This window comes from Haliotis rufescens, unplaced genomic scaffold (assembly GCF_023055435.1).
Source record: "Haliotis rufescens isolate VD_foot unplaced genomic scaffold, xgHalRufe1.0.p SCAF_15, whole genome shotgun sequence".
NCBI lineage: Eukaryota > Metazoa > Mollusca > Gastropoda > Lepetellida > Haliotidae > Haliotis > Haliotis rufescens.
Genome location: NW_025963835.1, coordinates 5,210,247 through 5,232,664, shown reverse-complemented (window position 1 = coordinate 5,232,664; position 22,418 = coordinate 5,210,247). Strand labels below are relative to the sequence as shown.

General features: G+C 39.4%; 1 protein-coding gene across 1 annotated transcript in view; it reads left to right on the top strand.

The window, feature by feature from the left end:
- The window catches only part of LOC124134985 (sodium-dependent serotonin transporter-like), a 55,083-nt gene that overhangs the window by 6,319 nt on the left and 26,346 nt on the right, over positions 1-22,418 (top strand). The window contains exons 2-3 of the mRNA XM_046500123.2: positions 4,581-4,715; positions 17,281-17,533. Coding sequence (XP_046356079.1) covers positions 4,581-4,715; positions 17,281-17,533 — 388 coding nt within the window. The remainder of the gene's footprint in view (positions 1-4,580; positions 4,716-17,280; positions 17,534-22,418) is intronic.

The following is a 22,418-nucleotide window of genomic DNA, read 5'->3' as shown; positions in this document are numbered from 1 at the left end:
ATGTCAAGATGTTGACGAAACTAGCAATATAGTTGTGCACTTTGGTTCACTTATGTTAAGTTGTTCCATAAATCGTTTTGGACAGTGTCGCTCTGACATGGTCATTCGTGTTCCCGAAATGAGTGTCTTTCGTATGCTTCCCTATCTTGTAATATTCGCAATAGTGTCTAGCTAAAATAAGGTAGCATAAAAGGACTAACATTACTCGCAGTTTTGTAATGTAAATTATGCGAGTGGCGAGTGCTAACGGTAGAGCAAACATGCTTACCCTTTTCGAGTATCACCTGGTATCATAATTGATGGCAGTCTCCCACTCACATATTTTTCACCACTACACTAAACTACTGCATTTAACTTTACGTTCTATGGAATCTGTTTCGGTAGATAATGGAAGATTATTTTCTGGCATTGATCGACGTTTTGAATTAGAGTAATTGGAAAGTGGTTTGGGGCTTGTGAAAACAATTGTTTAAAGGTACACGTTTATTAAAATGAATTGTGAAGTTCAATCATTTATAGTACAACCAGGCAAAGACAATGTCAGGGCACTTGGTATGAATTACCAAAAAACAATCAAACACACCTGGGGTCATAACAGTTATTTTTTCATAACAAAACGATGAAGGTTCCATATCATATCGGTCATGGTATCAATATCAGGAAGAGAATTTATGGATGTCAACTTCTTTATTATAAGGAATACAACGTTTCGGAGTGTATGGTTACTCCTTTATCAGGTGAATTCATCTGATGAAGGAGAAAGCATGTGCTCCGAAACGTTGAATTTACCTGATGAAGGAGTAAGCATACACTCAGAACGTTGTGGTCCTCATAATAAAGATGTTGACATCCATAAATTCTCTTCCTTATGTGTATCACTTCTAAATGCTTTCCAAAGACTTGGTATCAATACCGTGTGTGACCTCATCGGGCATCCAGACATACCTGGACATGACGCCCGCTGAAAATGTGACCAATTATCTTTAAGTTTGCTAAATTAATGAACACCAAACGCATATCTGTTATCAAGAAATAATCGAAGTTCATCGTATTCCTGAATAGTCATTTTGATGGAAGATAGATCCATTGTCTTTATTGTACTTCAGCAATTGCTAGATTATACTTGTCCGCAAAAATAAATAACACATTGGTCCTTATTACTTTAAGAAAAATGTGAAATGATGACCTACTAGGTCACTTACGGCTGTTGCATAACATTGTCTGAAACAATGTAACACTATTTGTATCAACTGCAGAGTTAAAGGTTTGTCCGAAACATATTCCCTACAACGTTACAGTTTGTCCAAAAAGAATTAACTCAGTCATTGTGTTTATGTACATGTCATCTTGTCATCATATAATTTTAATGAATTGTATTGTTCATGTACCACAGCTTGTGATCACCTTGAGTGAATAAAGGTTGTTGCTGTTGTCGTTCGGCAGGATTAGAAGTTGTCGTATTTGTCGCCCATGATAACCCCAAAGAAATAGATGGGCTGAGCGTAACGGCAAGGGCAACACTGGTACGGGTTGAGAAAGCCCTTGATTATTCTAGCATTATGGTATCTAGCATTGTCCTTTTGGCTGTCTTCTGAGAAAGGCAACGACAACTGGCTGCAGAATGACATCCCTGTAACGTTGGCCTTCAAGACGTGTCTTCCTTCCACGAAAAACCTGCCTCGCACTATGACGTCGGCGCCTAAAACGATTGAACCTACTGGATGCATCGCAGAGCATTCGTTCACCTCTTCGTCGATACACCCGCATCCGAATTTTAGGATTGGACAAGTTGAACCTGCTCTTGGCACCAAACAGTAACCTTGACCAATCACATGGCGGCCACTGACGTCTTTTTCGCCAATGTTGACGGGTCAAGGCCATTCCGCTATAGGGAGTGTAACCTTGACCAATCACGTCGCTGCCACTGACGTCTATTTCACCAATGTTGACGGGTCAAGGCCATTCCACTATTTTGAGTGGAGGATTCATGCAACACGTAGTCTGTATGTCTGTAATCTTCTAGACACTATTCTAATGTCAACGCTGTCAACGCCGATGACGTCACGGTCAGGAAGCTGCTACGCAGATGGAAAGTGTGAAGATGGTGGTCCTTATGTGGGGTGGTCACACGCAGTTTACAGTTTCATGGTCTGACCCTTGTGTGCCCAGTCTGGCGGTATCGCTGAAGTAGTCTGACAGTAGTCTGCAACCCAACATTCATGCAATATGGACCTGATATAATACAAGACCCTTGAAATTATATTAAGAAAAGAATCCAACTCAAGTCTAGAATGATTTGGCAAGTCTAGATTGCATCAGCTCTCAAATTAACCATTGCTCGAGGCTCTTTGGATTTTATTATTTTTATTTGTAGCTATATATGTTTAAATATTCCTGAGACTAAATGTTGGTCTAAGCCCCGATCATTGCCTTTAACGTGCTTTTTCTAGAGTGCTTTTATGAGCTTTTTATGAGCTGTTGTTTTATAGGATAAAATCGCTTGTTTTTTGTACCCTCTATTCATTGTCATCTCATAATATCGGAAAAAATCTAAACCTAAACTTCTAACAGTCAGATGATGTTGAGTCTGTTTGGGAAATCGTTTCAAGCCTAAATTCAGTTCCAAGGTATGAAAACCTATTCACATTCTTATAATGCATACTTTCTTGTGATCATCAGGTTAGCTGTCTGAAGTGTTGAGGTTTAGAACAAAGTTTCATTGTTTTTTTGCGATTACATTACTCGTAGAAGGTACACGATATGAAGTGAATATTATGAACTAATTAAAACTAGGTGTGGTATTTTTGCCGAATCTTGAAAAGACATACCCTTTTCTTATGTGAACAGTATTTGTTTATTCGTTGTTGGACGTCACACTCAGCAATATTCCAATCATATGACGGTGGCCTATAAATAATGGATTCTGGACCAAACAAACCAGTGATTGATATTATGAGCAACGACCAAAGCCATCGGGGTATGATGACACGCAATAAACCACGTGTACGCTACCGAGCCGACCACCCTATTCATCTAGTCGCCTCATACGACCAGCATTAGTTGATGGCAGGCAATGGTATCCCACATTCCCCAGGTGTCATCAAAATTGCTTGTCAATTGTATTTACGTGAAACAAGCAATTTAACATTTAACAGGAGGGTTGGCTATTCTGATTGCATTTATGATCTGTATACACTCACTTTAGATTGTTTTCAGAAAGATATATAACCCCAGACAAGGAAAAGATAAGTGGTTATACATAGGTCTCTATCTGGAGCACATCTAATAAATCGATACTTCACGCTTCAATAGTAGACAATAGATGCTACAAATATGTCTCTTCTGTCACAGACACACCGAGTGGAGCAACTAGACTAACATCTAATCTCTGCAATGAACATATCCTACAGAAGAAAAAAAACCCAGTTGTTAGCTCTTCATTTTCAGAGACTGCAGTGATCTAGACTCGTCCACTAGTATAGACTTGCAGGGGCTTTATTGGATATATCTGTTCCAGGGTCTGTATGACAGACCATGGAACAACGTGTAATGTCCGTTACGATAACATTTAAAATTCTGTTCCTGTATACTTCGGAGGAACACGAGCAAAACCGATACGTGACCAGGTAGAACACGTGTATGGTAGTATGTTTTTATTCAGATTAATATTACCTTGGATTTACAGTAATAAAATTGTCCTACATTATTTGTACGAAATAGTATTTGATAATTAATATGATGAAAAATAGAATTCCGTATTAAAAATCGATATCATCTGTCAAAACAAATCTTTGGTTATTTGATTAAATCTTTGAATTCAATGATGACTACTTTTGCTTGATTAATTGAATAATTTATATATTCACATACATTTTACAGTAACAATTATTTTTTTGACCGGTACTATGTTTTAATATTATTCTGAATATCAATTATGAAGGTAATCACTGCAAACAAATTATCGAAATTATTTTATTTGAATAACTACAAATGAACCTCTCTGTTATAAAATGTAAGTAATATCAGTGAACGAATTCTTTATTGAGCTGTTGATACAATTTAAGATATTTGACAATATTCATGAACTGACAATGATTTTAGCAGTTTAACCGTCCTGTGGGGTCCAAACACTATAGACAAAGAAACCTGTTGGGGAAGATACTCTCATCCTTTCGCGAGCAACTAGTATATATAATCACCATTATGATACAGTCGTACAATGGACTCTTCTTTTAACAGAGATTTGTTATGATTATGGAAAGGCGTATTTCGTGTTATTTGTATTCAGATCAACATAACCGATGTTTTACTCTGATAAAAAATGTCATATATGACATTTGTTGGTCAAATATATTCACTAACACTATACACACTGAACTACATGTACTATACATTACGGACGATAGACTTTAAACACGTGTTCATAAACCTATATAGATTCATTTACTGAAACTATTTTTTGCAGTCCATTGAAGACAGCGATGGTTGACATATCTGTCGTATGAATGCAGGTAACTTTATACATATTTGGTGTCTTATATGCAAATTAAATTCACTAATAGTAACACTGTTCTGTGCAGGTGCCTTTCTTATCCCGTACATTGTGATGCTGATATTTGGCGGTCTACCTCTGTTCTACATGGAGTTGGCCCTGGGACAGTTCCAGAGGTGTGGCTGTCTCACTGTGTGGAAGAGGATATGTCCTTGTTTCAAAGGTAGGTCCCCTTCAGTCCACATGAATCCGATTTGTATATTCTGCTCAGAATGGGGGATTCGATGATCACATATGAATAGTAGAAAAGTCAACCTCCTCTAGATCCTTATATCTTTCTTACATGCAATTGTATTTTACATGTAAATGATTGTTTCAAGAATACAGTTATAAGCACAAGAAGAGAACCACCGGATTTGAAAGGACATCGAATGAACGCTTTTTCGGACTATTTATTTTTAGAATGATTCCCAATGTCCAAATGTCCGATTGACACAAATCAAATGACGTTCCATTAAGGCATATTTCAAAAGGTCGAAACAAACACTTATTTTTGTTTATTATTTATGCAAATTGTGTGAGTGGCGTGTGCTGACGGTATAGTCACATAATCGAGTCTGATTATTCTCTGGCGTTGACCTTTTATATTTTAAATGCATTAAATGCATTGGATTGTTTTGGGTTGTTTTTTTGTTGCTTGGGAAGTTATTGGATTGATGTTGGGTGTTTAGAATTAACTTTGGTTGTTTTAGATTGATCTGAGTTGTGGACCATATTGGATTGTTTTGGATTGTTTTGGATTTGGTGGGTTGTTATGGACTGCATTTGATAAATTATCACTATATAGTCAGGGACAGTATAAATGATGCCATCAGCAGTATCGAACCAAACTTTGGATGGTACTTGGGTTTAGGGGCGGTCGGGTAGTCACACAGAAGACCCGGGTTCGACTCCCGACATGGGTACAATGTGTGAAGCCCATTTCTGGTGTCCCCCGCCGTGATATTGCTGGAATATTGCTAAAAGCGGCATAAAACCACTCACTCACGCACTTAGAAATAACGGAACTCCATCTATAGGTTGGGCCATTTTGTATGAAAACTTTATTGTCCCGTGGAAACATGTGTTATGATTGTCTAAGTAGATGCAATAGGGGCTCTTAAGTTACTGAGTCGTGGAAAGGACTCCTCGATTATTAGATAACAGTGTATTAGAGCAATATCAATCCCAGACCAATTATCATGTATATTGTACAGAGAAACCCTTGTAAAGGTTTATGACATTGGGCCCCATTTCACAAAGCAAAGTAATCACTACCACTTTCACAAATCGAACTCCACAGTACTTTGTAAAAGGGGGCACAGATTTTTAACATACACTTGGTATCAACATAAGTCATGTTTTTCATTGATTGCCATGCCAATATTCCCAGTACTATGACGTTAAAACAGGTATATGAACTTCTGTTAAAAACTGTAAAAATCTAGTACACGTACAAGCTCGCATACAGCTGTTTTGAAATGGGGATGCACACAGTTTGTTTTAAAAGGCAGGTGCATTTAAAACAGAATATACATAACGGTTAGGCAAATGCAAATAATTAATTGGGGAAACAATTTGCGTTTGTAAACCAAACATGAATAAGAGAATTGCTATTGTCTTAATTATTACACGTTTTAACATTAATAGTATTCTCTGAAGAACAGATGGGTAGGTATGCACCCTTGTATGGGCCCGAGTCAATCCAAATGGAGATATCTGTATCATCTGGCCTCTGTGTGTCAGTTTTGCTTCTGTGTTGAATACGTTGAGTTACTGATCAATTTCCGGCACAATCATTTGGATTGACCGACTTACAGAGGAGCCATGAAGAACTGGACTCGCTGTTAACACGTTGGGCGGAGTTCGAGTTACTTACGCGTATCCATATGACAAATCAGTATTGGTTCAGAGGAATCATGGTTATATTTCTGTTCAAGTACATAAAACATTTTTGAATGAATTTTCAATTTCTGAAGATGTTTCTACCGCATGGTTTACTCGTGAAACGTAACAACCAAATGAAAAATACTTTTGTCGGATACCAGATGTGACTTAAGCCTTCATTGAAACTTCAACCATACATTCGCAACTTTGTTTTATCAATGTCTTGTGATGGTAAGTTTCAAGATAACAATGCAAACTTGTAAGCCAAAGGATAAAATGTTTCTAACATATTAGTGAACATAACGAAAGAGTGTTCGTAACAATATGACCGCGTATAATAATCTCTGCACTGTACCTAAGGTGTTTTTTTTATTCTTTATTGTTTGACTTAACCTATTACTTCAAGCCTGATATTTATGACTTATCGAGGCTTATTAGTTATTCCTGACATTCCCATATTATATTCGTGGGTAATAAATTTGACTGATCGATTTTCATATTTTGTTACTTGAATTCATGATACCTAAATTGAAATTACATTATTAAATTAATACATGTATTGTACGCTTGTCGATGCTTGTTAATTTATGAGTTACTAGTATCAGTGGTATTGTATTCGATCCGAGAATCTATATTTGACACTTGTCAAATTACTCTACCAGGTCATCACAGTGACGTTTCCTTCCTCCGAAATGTCCTTCATCATTTGTCAAGGACGTCGACTTTTTGGCCCTAAAGATATCAGAAATAGACACATGCTGCTTGATTATACAGAAGCAAGCTTATCTTTGCTCAGATATGTCTAATATCTGTAACATAATCCATCCAATCAAAACACGTTTATGAATTTTCATTGTTTCTCGATGAAATATCCATTGACCTAACAACCCATATCAAGAGTTCAGCTCGTTGATGTTCCACTGGAACCTTTCCTCCTGCTGGGCCGCATTCAGTAGCCTCGGCAACACCATGTAACCCATACCGCAATCCTAAAATCCGGACAGGAACACGTCGTATGACTTTAGTCTAATTTCCGAAAACAACCAATTGGAGATCTCTGGTTCTTGCATCAACGTTTGGATAAGGTTCTGTTGCCTGGTCATTATCATTGTAATGCAGAGATGTGGCAGTTCAATAGACATTATCATAACAGAGATTGCCTTATCGGCGGCTGTTATTTGCCCGGTAAAGGCCGCGTCTTAATCCGGGTCCGCCGTTTGGACTCGTAGCGTAATTACCCGGATCGCGGTCGAAGAGAGGAGCTTTCATGTGAAATAAAGGCTAATACCAAAGTCATAGCTGGGATTCGGCAGGCTCATTTTAACTGTACTTGCAAACCCGGCTTCTGTGTGTTCGATTTTTGACCCATATGTTTAAATTTGTCCAGTCTCGTTAAACACTGACAAGTTTAAGTGATGAGCATCCTAATTCAGACGTTGAACAGAATACTTGGGACACGCCATTTGGAGGCTTATCTGGATAGATGCATGTTATATTACCGTTAAGTGCTAAAAGTATCACAGCTCGTTTGGATATGTCCACAAGGTATTATAGAAGTCGATTAGTGCTGTCTGTTTTACTGGAAAAGTATTGTTTTATTCAATCGTTTTACTTTGCGTGTATATTACTCATACTCGTTCGGTTGATAAGGTAATACCTCAGGAAATGACTTCAACAAATATACAATTTTGGTTTTAACGCAAAAGTTCTATGTTTGATGTTTTAGTGTTGTAAGTAAATGAACTTGCATTATTTTGATAAGTTCTCGCCATGACATAAAGTCTTTTGTGAGTTACGGATCCGGCGACCCTTAAGTATTAAAACTATGAAAACAAAATCAATCGTGTATGCGGCACTTACAACCATAATACCCACACGACTTCATGTTTATATTTAAAACGTCTTTAAGTGAAATCTGAAAAATCCTTTATATTTCCCCAAAATACTAATCATCAAATGTAAAAAGAATATCCGTAAACCAATAGAAATAACAGAGGCTGATCTAATCTGACCTCGTAGGGAATATAGCAAATGTATTTTATCAATGTAATTGTTTGTTGTGCCTAAATAATAACACACCTATTTGATATCTCTGATTACCCATAATGCCAGTAGTTCACAGCTTCGCGACTGTAATCTGCAGTGTGTAGTCCGTAATCTGTAGTATGTATATTGTCTGAACATATCGGCATGTCTGGACAGAAACAAAACCCCGCGATATTGTTAAGGCATCGTTAGCATGATTGTTCATAGGACATGTGAATCTAATTATACACGATACCAGTTATCCACTATACACGATACCAGTTATCCTCTTCAAAATAATGAAGGGCGCCAAGTGAGCGAGCAAATGAATCAACTTCTCCATTAGTTCTAGTTATCCGTTGTCCACTTTAAGAGATTCGACTGTACGAGGCCACACGTAACAAGCTCAGTAGCAAGCTACAAGCATACTAACAGTAACGTAGTATTACTCGATGTTCATCTTCCATTGGTGTACTTTCTTATTCCACTTATAGGTCGTCTCGGTACAGATGATTGATAGGCTACAAGCATACTAACAGTAACGTAGCATTACTCGATGTTCATCTTCCATTGGTGTACTTTCTTATTCCACTTATAGGTCGTCTCGGTACAGATGATTGATAGGCTACAAGCATACTAACAGTAACGTAGCATTACTCGATGTTCATCTTCCATTGGTTTACTTTCTTATTCCACTTATAGGTCGTCTCGGTACAGATGATTGATAGGCTACAAGCATACTAACAGTAACGTAGCATTACTCGATGTTCATCTTCCATTGGTGTACTTTCTTTTTTATTCCACTTATAGGTCGTCTCGGTACAGATGATTGATAGGCTACAAGCATACTAACAGTAACGTAGCATTACTCGATGTTCATCTTCCATTGGTGTACTTTCTTATTCCACTTATAGGTCGTCTCGGTACAGATGATTGATAGGCTACAAGCATACTTACAGTAACGTAGCATTACTCGATGTTCATCTTCCATTGGTGTACTTTCTTATTCCACTTATAGGTCGTCTCGGTACAGATGATTGATAAGCTACAAGCATACTAACAGTAACGTAGCATTGCTCGATGTTCTTCTTCCATTGGTTTACTTTCTAATTCCACTAAAAGGTCGTCTCGGTACAGATGATTGATAGGCTACAAGCATACTAACAGTAACATAGCATTGCTCGATTTTCATCTTCCATTGGTGTACTTTCTTATTCCACTAATAGGTCGTCTCGGTACAGATGATTGATAGGCTACAAGCATACTTACAGTAACATAGCATTGCTCGATGTTCATCTTCCATTGGTGTACTTTCTTATTCCACTAATAGGTCGTCTCGGTACAGATGATTGATAAGCTACAAGCATACTTACAGTAACGTAGCATTGCCCAATGTTCTTCTTCCAGTGGTGTACTTTATGAACCTTTTCTTGATATCCGAAAAATAGAAATTATTGCCCCTCTATTGAAATCTCACACATTCACTCACAGCAAAAGAGATGGAAAGCAATAATTAATATATTCTTTGGTCAAGAAAACTGAATGTGTGGAATACCGCCACTGATATACACTCCAACTGAGGAACAAGGGTTGCTTTGCTCCGGTTTTATCGAATTCTGATGTCGATTAGGCGGTTGTAACGAATTGATGTTGATACCTCCGGGTTCATTTCATCCGGATTTGAGAATTCATATTTCTGTTGAATATGAATTATTTTCAGACTGATTTAACATGCTCATGTTATTACTACTTGTTTGTCTCGCCTGTCGCGATGTAGCTCTTATATACTACAATGTACGTACGTACTCTAAATAATAGAGTATTCTTAAACAATTATATAGCCGTGGTGATCTTCGTTAATTGTTGTAGATGTACTATCCGCCAAAAGGGGAATATTTTCCGTGTCCACAATTCCATATCTACACGTAAATAATGTCGCTATGAGCTTCAAAACACCCATGTGTGTATATATTATGTAGATATACATTATCTTTATACTCGCCTTTATCCACCAGCCAGTATAGTCTTAATATTCTTTCACACACACATGGTTATATCACTTTATTTCATTATTTAAGTACATAGGTTTGATGTTTGGAGAATCTTCAGATTTATCTGGAGGAAATATAAACATTAATTAATTCATTCATTCATTTATACATTCATTCATTCATTCATTTATACATTCATTCATTCATTCACTCATTCGTGATGTCACAGAGGAATATCATAAAAGAATATCACTCAATTGAGCAAATTGTTTCGCTGTGACAAGGGTTCTCTGATTTTCTTTGGAAAATGGACAAATTTGAGGAAGGTACAGTGATCAAACACTTGCAGAAAAAGTGCGAAGCCTCATAAGCCATCCAGGAAGATGTGAGTACAACACTAGGGACGGATGTTCCTGCCTGTGGGCAGAGTTTAAGCAAAGGGCGAGCCTTCCTGACGACCCCCATCCTGGAAGGCCTGTCACGCCAGCAACACCAGAAATGTTCCAGAGAATCCATGATATGGAGATGACCGACCGGCGAATAACTTAGCATCATATTCATATGAAGCATTTCTCGGGAGAAAGTACAATCCATTATCACGGAAACTTTGACAATGAGGAAACATTGGGTTACCATCATCAGCTCGCTGGATTCCTAAGTGTCTGACATCTGATCAACGTACCAGACACAACATGCCTCGTGATAATCTAGATCGGTTTGAGGCTCACCCAGAAAGGTTCTTGCAACGATTTGTGACTATTGATGTAATCGTGATTGACTGTCTTTTAAAAATAAGACTACGAAGCAGACATTGCCATAACTACAATCCACGAGTGTGGTTTTGAATTCCTTCAGCACTCACTTTGTTCTCTTAATCTAGCTCTGTCTGCTGACTTCCATCCGTTCCCAAAAATGAAGAACGCTGACGTCATAGCAGCTGTGGAGAACTTTTCGGACAGTCAAAAGAACTTCGAAGAAACTGGGATAAAATCCCCCCAAAGGCGAATCAATGTGGTAGCGGATTATATTGAAAAAATATGATTTTAATGTCTTTAGGTCAAGTCATTCTCTGTGATGCTCAGAACCTTTCAATGACCCTCATACATACTCGCCCACATGCGCGTCAATATTGCCCATATACTCGCCCATATCCCTATCCACATGCCAATATATTCTACATACTCGTCCCTATCCACATGCCAATATATTCTACATACTCGTCCCTATCCACATGCCGATATATTCTACATACTCGTCCCTATCCACATGCCAATATTATCTTATCCCCGCCCACAAGGACAAGCCTATTATTTCTATATACTTGCCCGATCTTCATACTCTCAAACATCAACAAGCCAATAGTTTCTTTACACTTTGCCCATATCCACATGCCAATATTGTAATAAATTTGCCCGTATTAACATGCCAATGTTGTTTGTGTGCTCGCCTATATCAGTATGCCACTAGGGGCGGTGGGGTAGCCTAGTGGTTAAAGCGTTCGCTCGTCACACAGAAGACCCGGGTTCGATTCCCGACATGGGTACAATGTGCGAAGCCCATTTCTGGTGTCCCCCGCCGTGATATTGCTGGTTTAAAGCGGTGTAAAACCATACTCATTCACTCACTCAATATGTCACTATGGTCTATGTACCGTTCAACTCGCCAATATCCACATGCCAATATTATTCAGAATTTGTCCATGCCCATATCCGCATGTCAGTATTGACTACATAAACGTATACATCAACACTCCAATATTGTCCCTGTATACGTAATAGTTGCTTGTCAAATAGAACCTAACAAACTTCTGATCTAACTTCTAGCTAACGTATAACCTGCATGGACATTTCTTCCCTACCCTAAACATTGTGTAAAGTGCACCTGTGTATTGCTACCCTAATCTTATATGATACCGAACTATGGCTTTAACAGATAGGTAACGTTTTTTAACAAGAACACCTAAACTAAGGATCTGATAATAAGTTAAGGTGTTATTTCCCCAAGTGGCTGACCCCATTGTCCTGCTGTAATGGATAAGAGTGCTCAACCCGTTCCCGGTCCGGTGAAAGTCAGTAAGAGCGAGCTATATACCAGACGGACACATATAGGGAACGGGCAGTGTAGCTGTGCTCAAAGCCTCCGTGAGTAATAGACGAATCAGTTGTGTCAAAATATCAAGCACTCAATGCCAGGCGAGGCTTGATGATAAGGACGGCGTTGTTGTCGTCGTTAAATCGCCATTCTAATTAAAGATCAATGAATATGTATGAGCGGCGCAAATCTGTTACGCAACTTCGGCTGTAAATGCGCATCAACTTCGGCGCCGCCGTAAACAAGATGGCCGACAACGTAACGAGGTAGCTGACCTAGGAGGATCACACATACTTAACTTTGCTTAATTTGAAACGTTAATGGTTATATTTTGGGTTGATATAACAGATATTCTGTTACATTGCTTTGTATTATACACGGTGTTTCCTCGTCTCAACAGAACAATTGCTTCATGCATGAATCGGCGACTGATTACTTCATTTACATCGGATATTGTGAACGTAATGGAAGCGCGTTGAGTACAACGTGTGGCATAGTTTTAGAGTACGTGTTCTTGGAGATTTATTGTTCTTCACCGGCCTCTTTGCTATTAGCCTAGTGGTGCATTCTGGAATGACGTGACAACCTTTACCAGGACTGTTCAAGCTGATGAAATACAACTGAATGAAATATTGACTAATTGAATAATATAATGAATATATTTACATGAACAAATTGCAAGAGATAATAATTCATAGATGATATCCTCTTTTGTTGTGAGACTAATTTCAAGCATAATCGTTTGTCACAAGGTACAATGAGAAATCAATGCATTACTGAATCTTTCATTATTTAGATTTCAAACACACAGCAAGTGGGTACACTTTCTAATCAAAGCGACAAAAATAATGTCCATGCTTATAATAAATCTCCACTGAAAGCAAAGTCAACTGTACATTTCCAACTATATCATCAATATGTGTTTATGAATCACTACCAAATAGTGATGATACCAGGTTTTCACAAAAAGATGAGCGCATCCTGCCCTACCGGTGGCATTCATCACAAACACACACAAAGGCAAGTAAATAACACATATCCTATTACTTAGTTTACTTGTTTTTTTTATCCACTTGTCGTGGGTCCGAATCCTAGATTCAATCAGATTATCATTCTAGGTGTGTCAAACACGATTCTCGTCATTGTCGGTTTCACGTCGAATCGCCTCCGTGGTTAAATGGGTAGAGCGTCGCCCGGGTGAGTGGAAGGTCGATGGTTCGAGTCTCTACCGGATCATACCAAAATAAGTTAAAAGATGGTAGCTGTTACCCTTCCAATCGTTCGACATTAAAGGGATGAAAAAAGGACTGGTCGGCTCGGAGTCAGTATACTGCCTCTGAGTGGGGTATCAATGTTAAAATTGCCGCATGGTATCTCAGTAGGCCAGCACTATAAAAACGGCATAAGTCCGGACTAGTACAAACAACCACACGCACACGTCGCTTTATAAGTTGATCATAACTCAATCACTACTGGTCGCTTGTACATATCTACTGGGAGCTGGTACATATCTACTGGTCGCTGGTACATATTTACTGATGGCTGGTACATATCTACAGATCACTGGTACATACACCTACTGGTCGCTGGTACATATCAACTGGGAGCTGGGTCATATCTACTGTTCGCTGGTACATATCTACTGGTCGCTAGTACCTATCTACTGGTCGCTGGTACATATCTACTGGTCGCTAGTGCATATCTAATGATCGCCGGTACATATGCACTGGTCACTGGTACAAATCTGCTCGTCACTGGTACAATTCACTGGTCGCAGGTACATATCTACTGGTCACTGATACATAACTACTGATCGCTGGTACATATCTACTGGTCGCTGGAACAAATAAACTGATCACTGGTACATATCTACTGGTCGCTGGTACATATCTACTGATCGCTGGTACATATCTACTGGTCGCTGGTACATATCCACTAGTCGCTTGTCATATCTACTGGTCACTGGTACATATCTACAGTTCATTGGTACATATCTACTGGTCACTGATACATATCTACTGGTCTCTGGTACATATCTGCTTGTCACTGGAACATATGCACTAGTCGCTGGTACATAGCTACTGGTCGCTGGCACATATCCACTAGTCGCTTGTCATATCTACTGGTCACTGGTACATATCTACAGTTCATTGGTACATATCTTCTGGGAGCTGGGACATATCTACTGGTCATTGGTACATATCTGCTTGTCACTGGTACATATCCACTAGACTCTGGTACATAGCTACTGGTCGCTGGTACATATCTTCTGGGAGCTGGGACATAAGCACTGGTCACGGGTACATAGCTACTGGACACTGGTACATATCTACTGGTCACGGGTACATATCTTCTGGTAACTGATACATAACTACTGATCAGGGGTACATATCTACTTGTCGCTGGTACATATAAACTGGTCACTGGTACATATCTACTGGTCGCTGGTACATATCTACTGATCGCTGGTACATATCTACTGGTCGCTGGTACATATCCACTAGTCGCTTGTCATATCTACTGGTCACTGGTACATATCTACTGGTCACGGATACATATCTACAGTTCTTTGGTACATATCTACTGGTCACGGGTAAACATCTACTGGTCAATGATACATATCAACTGGTCTCTGGTACATATCTATTTGTCACTGGAACATATGCACTGATTACTGGTACATATCTACTGGCCACTGCACAAGTGACCAGTATATATGTACCAGTGACCAGTGGATTTGTACCAGTGACCAGTGGATATGTACCACCGACCAGTGGATATGTACCAGTGACAAGCAGTTATGTACCAGTGACCAGTAGATATCTACCAATGAACAGTAGATATGTTCCAGTGACCAGTGCATATGTTCCAGTGACCAGTGGATATCTACTGGTCGCTGGTACAAATCTACTGGTCATTGGTACATATCTGCTTGTCACTGGTACATATCCACTAGTCGCTGGTACATAGCTACTGGTCGCTGGGACATATCTACTGATCGCTGGTACATATCTTCTGGGAGCTGGGACATATCTACTGGTCACGGGTACATAGCTACTGGACACTGGTACATATCTACTGATCATGGGTACATATATACTGGTCGCTGGTAAATATCTACTGGTCATTGGTACATATCTGCTTGTCTCTGGTACATATCTACTGGTCACGGGTACATATCTACTTTTCATTGGTACATTTCTATTGGCCACTGGTAAATATCTGCTTGTCACTGGTACCTATTCACTGGTCGATGGTACCTATCCACTGGTCATTGGTACATATCTGCTTGTCATTGGTACATATCTGCTTGTCACTGGTACATATCCAGTGGTCGCTTGTAATATCTACTGGGCACTGAAGCATATCTACTGGTCACGGGTACATATCTACTTTTCATTGGTACATTTCTATTGGCCACTGGTACATATCTGCTTGTCACTGGTACCTATTCACTGGTCGATGGTACCTATCCACTGTTCGATGGTACATATGCACTGGTCGATGGTACATATCTGCTTGTCACTGGTACATATCCACTGGTCACTGGTACATATCTGCTTGTCACTGATACCTATCAACTGGTCGATGGTACCTATCCACTGGTAATATCTACTGGGCACTGAAGCATATCTACTGATCACGGGTACATATCTACTCTTCATTGGTACATATCTATTGGCCATTGGTACATATCTTCTTGGAGCTGGGACATATCTACTGGTCACGAGTACATAGCTACTGGACACTGGTACATATCTGCTGGTCACGGGTACATATCTACTGTTCGCTGGTACATATCTACTGGTCATTGGTACATATCTGCTTGTCACTGGTACATATCTGCTTGTCACTGGTACATATCCAGTGGCCGCTTGTAATATCTACTGGGCACTGAAGCATATCTACTGGTCACGGATACATATCTACTCTTCTTGGGTACATATCTATTGGCCACTGGTACATATCTGCTTGTCACTGGTACCTATTCACTGGTCGATGGTACCTATCCACTGTTCGATGGTACATATGCACTGGTCGATGGTACATATCTGCTTGTCACTGGTACATATCAACTGGTCACTAGTACATATCTGCTTGTCACTGGTACCTATCAACTGGTCGATGGTACCTATCCACTGGTCGATGGTACATATCCACTGGTCACTGGTACATATCTATTGGCCACTGGTACATATCTGCTTGTCACTGGTACCTATCCACTGGTCGATGGTACCTATCCACTGGTCGATGGTACATATGCACTGGTCGATGGTACATATCCACTGGTCACTGGTACATATCTACTGGTCATTGGTACATATCTTCTGGGAGCTGGGACATATCTACTGGTCGCTGGTACATAACTGCTGATCACTGGTACATATCTACGAATCCATCCCATATTCTCACACAGTCCATACTTATTTCCCACCGACTGTCTCAAGTTCCGATCAGAGTGCACGTGAAACAATATCATTTAGTTTTTACAACCGCCTTGTTCCCAAACCATTTACCTTCAAATCAAGAGTTTTGAAGCGGAAAACACGAACCAGAGTAAGTTTTGCCGTGATCTAATTACAGTAACTGGTTTCATAACAGGGAATTCAACTGGTTCGTTTTTTGCTTCATATTTTACACTTTAATTCGAAATATTTCGTGCACTGGTTCTGGTGAATGTACAAAAGTGAAACTGACTATTTCTATGAGGGATAGATAGTATATTTTCAACCTCCATGACTTTTATGACTGCAGGTATTGGGCTGTCAATCTGTGTCATCGCCCTCTTCGTGTCCTGGTACTACAACACCATCATAGCGTGGGCGGTGTACTTCTTCATCTATTCCTTCCGGGCAGAAGTTCCGTGGCTCAGCTGCAACAACACGTGGAACACGCCCAACTGTACCACATTCAGCGAACGCATCATCGCTTGCAACAGCACCAATGCCTCTTTGTGTGCCCTCAAGTCAGATGACTGGACAAGCGCTGCGTCAACAGAATTTTTTGAGTAGGTTGTCCTATTTATTAATTATCTGGTCCACTGATGCCTCACCTTCAAATTTCACAAATGTCGAACGAATTATTTGCTTTTATTTTTACTTTATTAACTATATTTCTTTAATGTTCAATGATATGAACATATATTTCAGGAGTGATAACTTTGTAACAAACATTTCCTCATTCATTCTGTCTGAAGATAATTCTATATTTTACATTTCAATTCAAAATGTCAACATCACTCCTGAATATCTACAAAAACAAAGTCCACGGGGTAAAAGGCAAAATAGTGATGGCATTATATGAAGGATTCCCTGAACGTCAGTGATGACACCAGGTGTTCGCAAAATGGTAAGCTGGCCCCGATCCGCCATTGTCGCCGACCACTCACACAATTCACGTTATAAAAAATACAATGTGAGAAAAATAAGTCCCAATTTTAGTTGGACTATATTTCAGGATTTTATTAAATGGGGAATCATTGGAGGGATCCGATGGATCATTTCCGCAAGATGAATCACCAACACAGACCTACACCATTTTTGGAACAACATGACATAAGTGACCCAAAAGTACACAACTGATGGCTTCTTTACATCTTGTCGTTATTCAAACGGAAGACACAAATACAATACGTTGGTAATTCTATACTCCATATTCCCTCTGTGTTGGATATATGAACCATACACGAGATCATACCGGAAGTGATCACACATGGATCACTGTAAATCAGTGATGACACCAGGTGTTCGCAAGCATAGCCTGGCAGAACCAGTAAGTCACACAATTTTCGTTAAAACAGTAAGTGCCAGTGACTAAGTAGTTATGCAAGCTTCATGTAAACGTCATAGCATGGGATAGCATCGCGCATCATATTTACAAGCGACGTGTCATATTTAGTAAATTCTTCTGAATGTCTATAAAATTTCGTGAAAAACTTAACAAGACTAGTTATGGTGAAACATTGATTGAAAATCTTATTTGGAAATAAAATGTGTCTTCCGTGAAATTTGAATAAAATATACATGATTTAAACTACCTAAACAAATGGGACATTTATATGGCATAACCTGGAGCTGGTATGCTGCTTGAAAATGAAATCCTCCTCTTTTCGTGCAGTTTGGTACCAAAATCCGACCCTATGATTCTGAAAAAAACCAAAATCGTGTTGAACAAGATATTAAAATTATTAGGTAAACAGAGAAGTGAGGTAGAGTCTTATTTAACCTATTCAAATGAGTCAACAACGCTCTGTCATTAACAGAATAAAACAGAAAACACAAAGAAGTTTGTGCTTGGTTAAAACTGAACTATTCTAAAATGCTACAAGACACTATTACTTGACAAATAAAAACGCGTCAAGGACATTAAATGGTACGTACATGTGGTAAATATAATAGTCATTGTTTATTTACCATGAACAAGGAAAACGATCAGGAATCAAATCACAACACGTTGTCTCTGATAACAAGGGCTCATTTGACGGCCTCCTCGCCGCGTATATGATCAGTCTGTACTTTTTTTTTTTGTCTCTTCGCCTTCATTTTTGAGTTGGGGTATGTGCCCAAATCGAACATCCACACCATCTGCAGACAAGAAACGCTCATTATAACAGACATACGTCAGACGCTGCTCCAGACCATGAAAACATCAATGTCGTAACAAGAAAAAAGTGAGTGTGTGAGTTGGGTTTAACGCCGCAGTTATATCACGGCATGTGAGCTTTATGTGAAAAGGACGTTCGAGGTGATGCAGACCTTAGACGTTTACCGCTTTGGTGAAACCCACGAACACGGGTATAGTGCTGAAAAACCTAGAAACATAAGCAGAGTGATCGATGATTCGAAAGCACAAACATATATGTAAGAGCCTGGCGGGCAAATGGAAAGCAGCCATGCTCGATTGGTCAGGCTCGTCTGATTGTGTATCACGGTCACCCGACGGCGTTCAACATCTAGAAGCAGTGACCCAAACACAGTGGACTTTAGCAAATAGCAACAGCAGTCCATCTATGATATTAAATTGTACATATACGTTGACGACGAAACACGTTTAGGGGACACAGTGTCATTGCCATTTAAAGGAAACAATTTGTCATGTAATGCGAACTATGTTTGTACGTTTTGTGTTCCTGTTCTTTTATGTTCATTTCCGTTCCTTTAAAGGTCCTTATCGGTGTTCCATATATGCTCTAACACTATCCCTGGTGTGTTCCTATTTATTTTAGTAATGTCAATTCACTGTGCAATATGCATGCTTGAGAATTTCACAACTTCAAACAATGAAGAGGGACGGCAAAGACGTAACTCGTCACCATGATGCTATTTCCCCAGGATATCTACAAAACTGTATATCACCGATACACATTCAGTTCAGTCAGCTATTGATTGTTTTGGCAGTTTACATTGGTTGCTTTGAACCGAAAAATAAGTTTTGAAGTTACCCTTCACTTTTTGCCGCCGTGGTGTTGACGTTCTCTGAGGTTTACGTGACAACTAAACTCCAATATTTACGTGATGACTTTCTCCGCCGTGGTGTTGAGGGTCTCTGAGGTTTAAGTGACAACTGAACTCCAAGATTTACGTGATGACTTTCTGCGCCGTGGTGTTGAGGGTCTCTGAGGTTTAAGTGACAACTGAACTCCAAGATTTACGTGATGACTTTCTCCGCCGTGGTGTTGAGGGTCTCTGAGGTTTAAGTGACAACTGAACTCCAAGATTTACGTGATGACTTTCTCCGCCGTGGTGTTGAGGGTCTCTGAGGTTTAAGTGACAACTGAACTCCATGATTTACGTGATGACTTTCTCCACCGTGGTGTTGAGGGTCTCTGAGGTTTAAGTGACAACTGAACTCCAAGATTTACGTGATGACTTTCTCCGCCGTGGTGTTGAGGGTCTCTGAGGTTTAAGTGACAACTGAACTCCAAGATTTACGTGATGACTTTCTCCGCCGTGGTGTTGAGCGTCTCTGAGGTTTAAGTGACAACTGAACTCCATGATTTACGTGATGACTTTCTCCGCCGTGGTGTTGAGGGTCTCTGAGGTTTAAGTGACAACTGAACTCCAAGATTTACGTGATGACTTTCTCCGCCGTGGTGTTGAGGGTCTCTGAGGCTTACGTGACAACAGAACTCCAAGATTTACGCGATGACTTTGGCGGCCGTGGTGTTGAGGTTCTCTGAGGCTTACGTGACAACAGAACTCCAAGATTTACGCGATGACTTTGGCGGCCGTGGTGTTGAGGTTCTCTGAGGCTTACGTGACAACAGAACTCCATGTATTCTTACACCTTTTGAAACCGGTCCCTTATCTGAGTGGCAGTTTGCAACGGATTTCTTAATGCTATCGTTCTGACTAAGCTGTCCTGGGCTGGAGTTGCTGTCCTTGGGCGTCCTGAGCGGCGTCGACCATCAACAGTATGTGTATGTTGGTATCGGGCCCACAATGTTTAAGCAGCAATATTTTGACGCGTGTCCACCTGCAACATGCCTATGGCAAGTAAACGTTCAGCACTTGGCAAACGTCGCATGATCAATGCTGTTGCTTCCTTTATGGTTAAAAGTGTTTAATGAAGTGTCTTGAGCGTTTCGTTTTAAGAAACGATATGCGTCAGCTTACAAAGGTAATTCTGGCAATCGTGAAAATATCTCCTTTCCTCCTTGGCGAGATATATATGTCAGACATGTTATTTCACTAGACACATGGAATATCCTATTTACTTTATACTTTTTGTGTAGTTGTCCACCCATTGTAATTGCGATTTAAAAAGTAGCAAAATCTTTAAAAATATAAACAAAATTAAAATTCTTTATTATAGATTTGGACATGATGATATACAAAATCAACTTCTACAAAAAATATTCTTGAAAGCTACGTGAACGCTGATGGAAGCGAAGGAATACACGCTGTTCAAGTAACTACAATGGCCTTTTACGAAACGTACAATCTCGATTGACGAGTTAATGCGAAATTTACAGTTTATGACGAAATATTATCAAGAAAAAAAAAACATGCGGCAAGGAACGATATTAACTCCGAAAATGACCATCTGTCGTTATTTTGTCTTTGTCAATGTAGAACTAACGTAATAAGGGAGCCAACAGTTTGTGAACGGGCCAGACACCTACGATAAAGGGAGTCAATTTTCGGGGAGGTAAATCTTTTAAGACAATACTTTCGTCAAACTATGTTCACTGCAAAATGAAATATCAAGTGTTATGTTCCCTTCAATGAAAATATCACTTTCCTCAGTTTCAGAAAACTCAGTCTTTTAACCCTGAAGTATATAATAAATTAAAATGTAATTAGTTGAATGAATTGTCGCAGAGGAAATTGGTTGACCGCAAGGAACTCTGGGTGGGAGAGTGTAGATGTGATGTCACGCTGGAGTGATTTGACGTCATGATGCAAGGGAGGCTGTCATATGATTCCGTGATACTTAACCCGTCTGGAAAATCGAAACTTAATCGAAGTTGTTCTCTTAAAGATTGATCACACTTGACACTCAATTGACATTTTATACATGCCGCCAAGCCGTTTTTTCACATTTTGGAAAGAGGAAAAAAGAAAAGCATTCCTAGGCAGTAAAAAGTCCCAAAGACTTCCAGAATACAATTCCAGTTAACAACGTTATTAAACCAATCTGATTGCAGCACACAGCCATTCATTTTACAATTAAACCTAATAGTATAACCATGTTTGATGTTACAAGCCATGCTCTCTGGTATTTTATGCCTGAGTGAATCAGGTAGATATTGATCACAATGTGCCACCAAGCAAAATACGAAAGAATGCAATCATATTCTTTATAAAATCGTTCGTAGTTTACACAGTGTATAATGAATGATGGGAATATCTTCTTATTTCAAAAGGACAAAGGTTTGTTGTTCTATAATT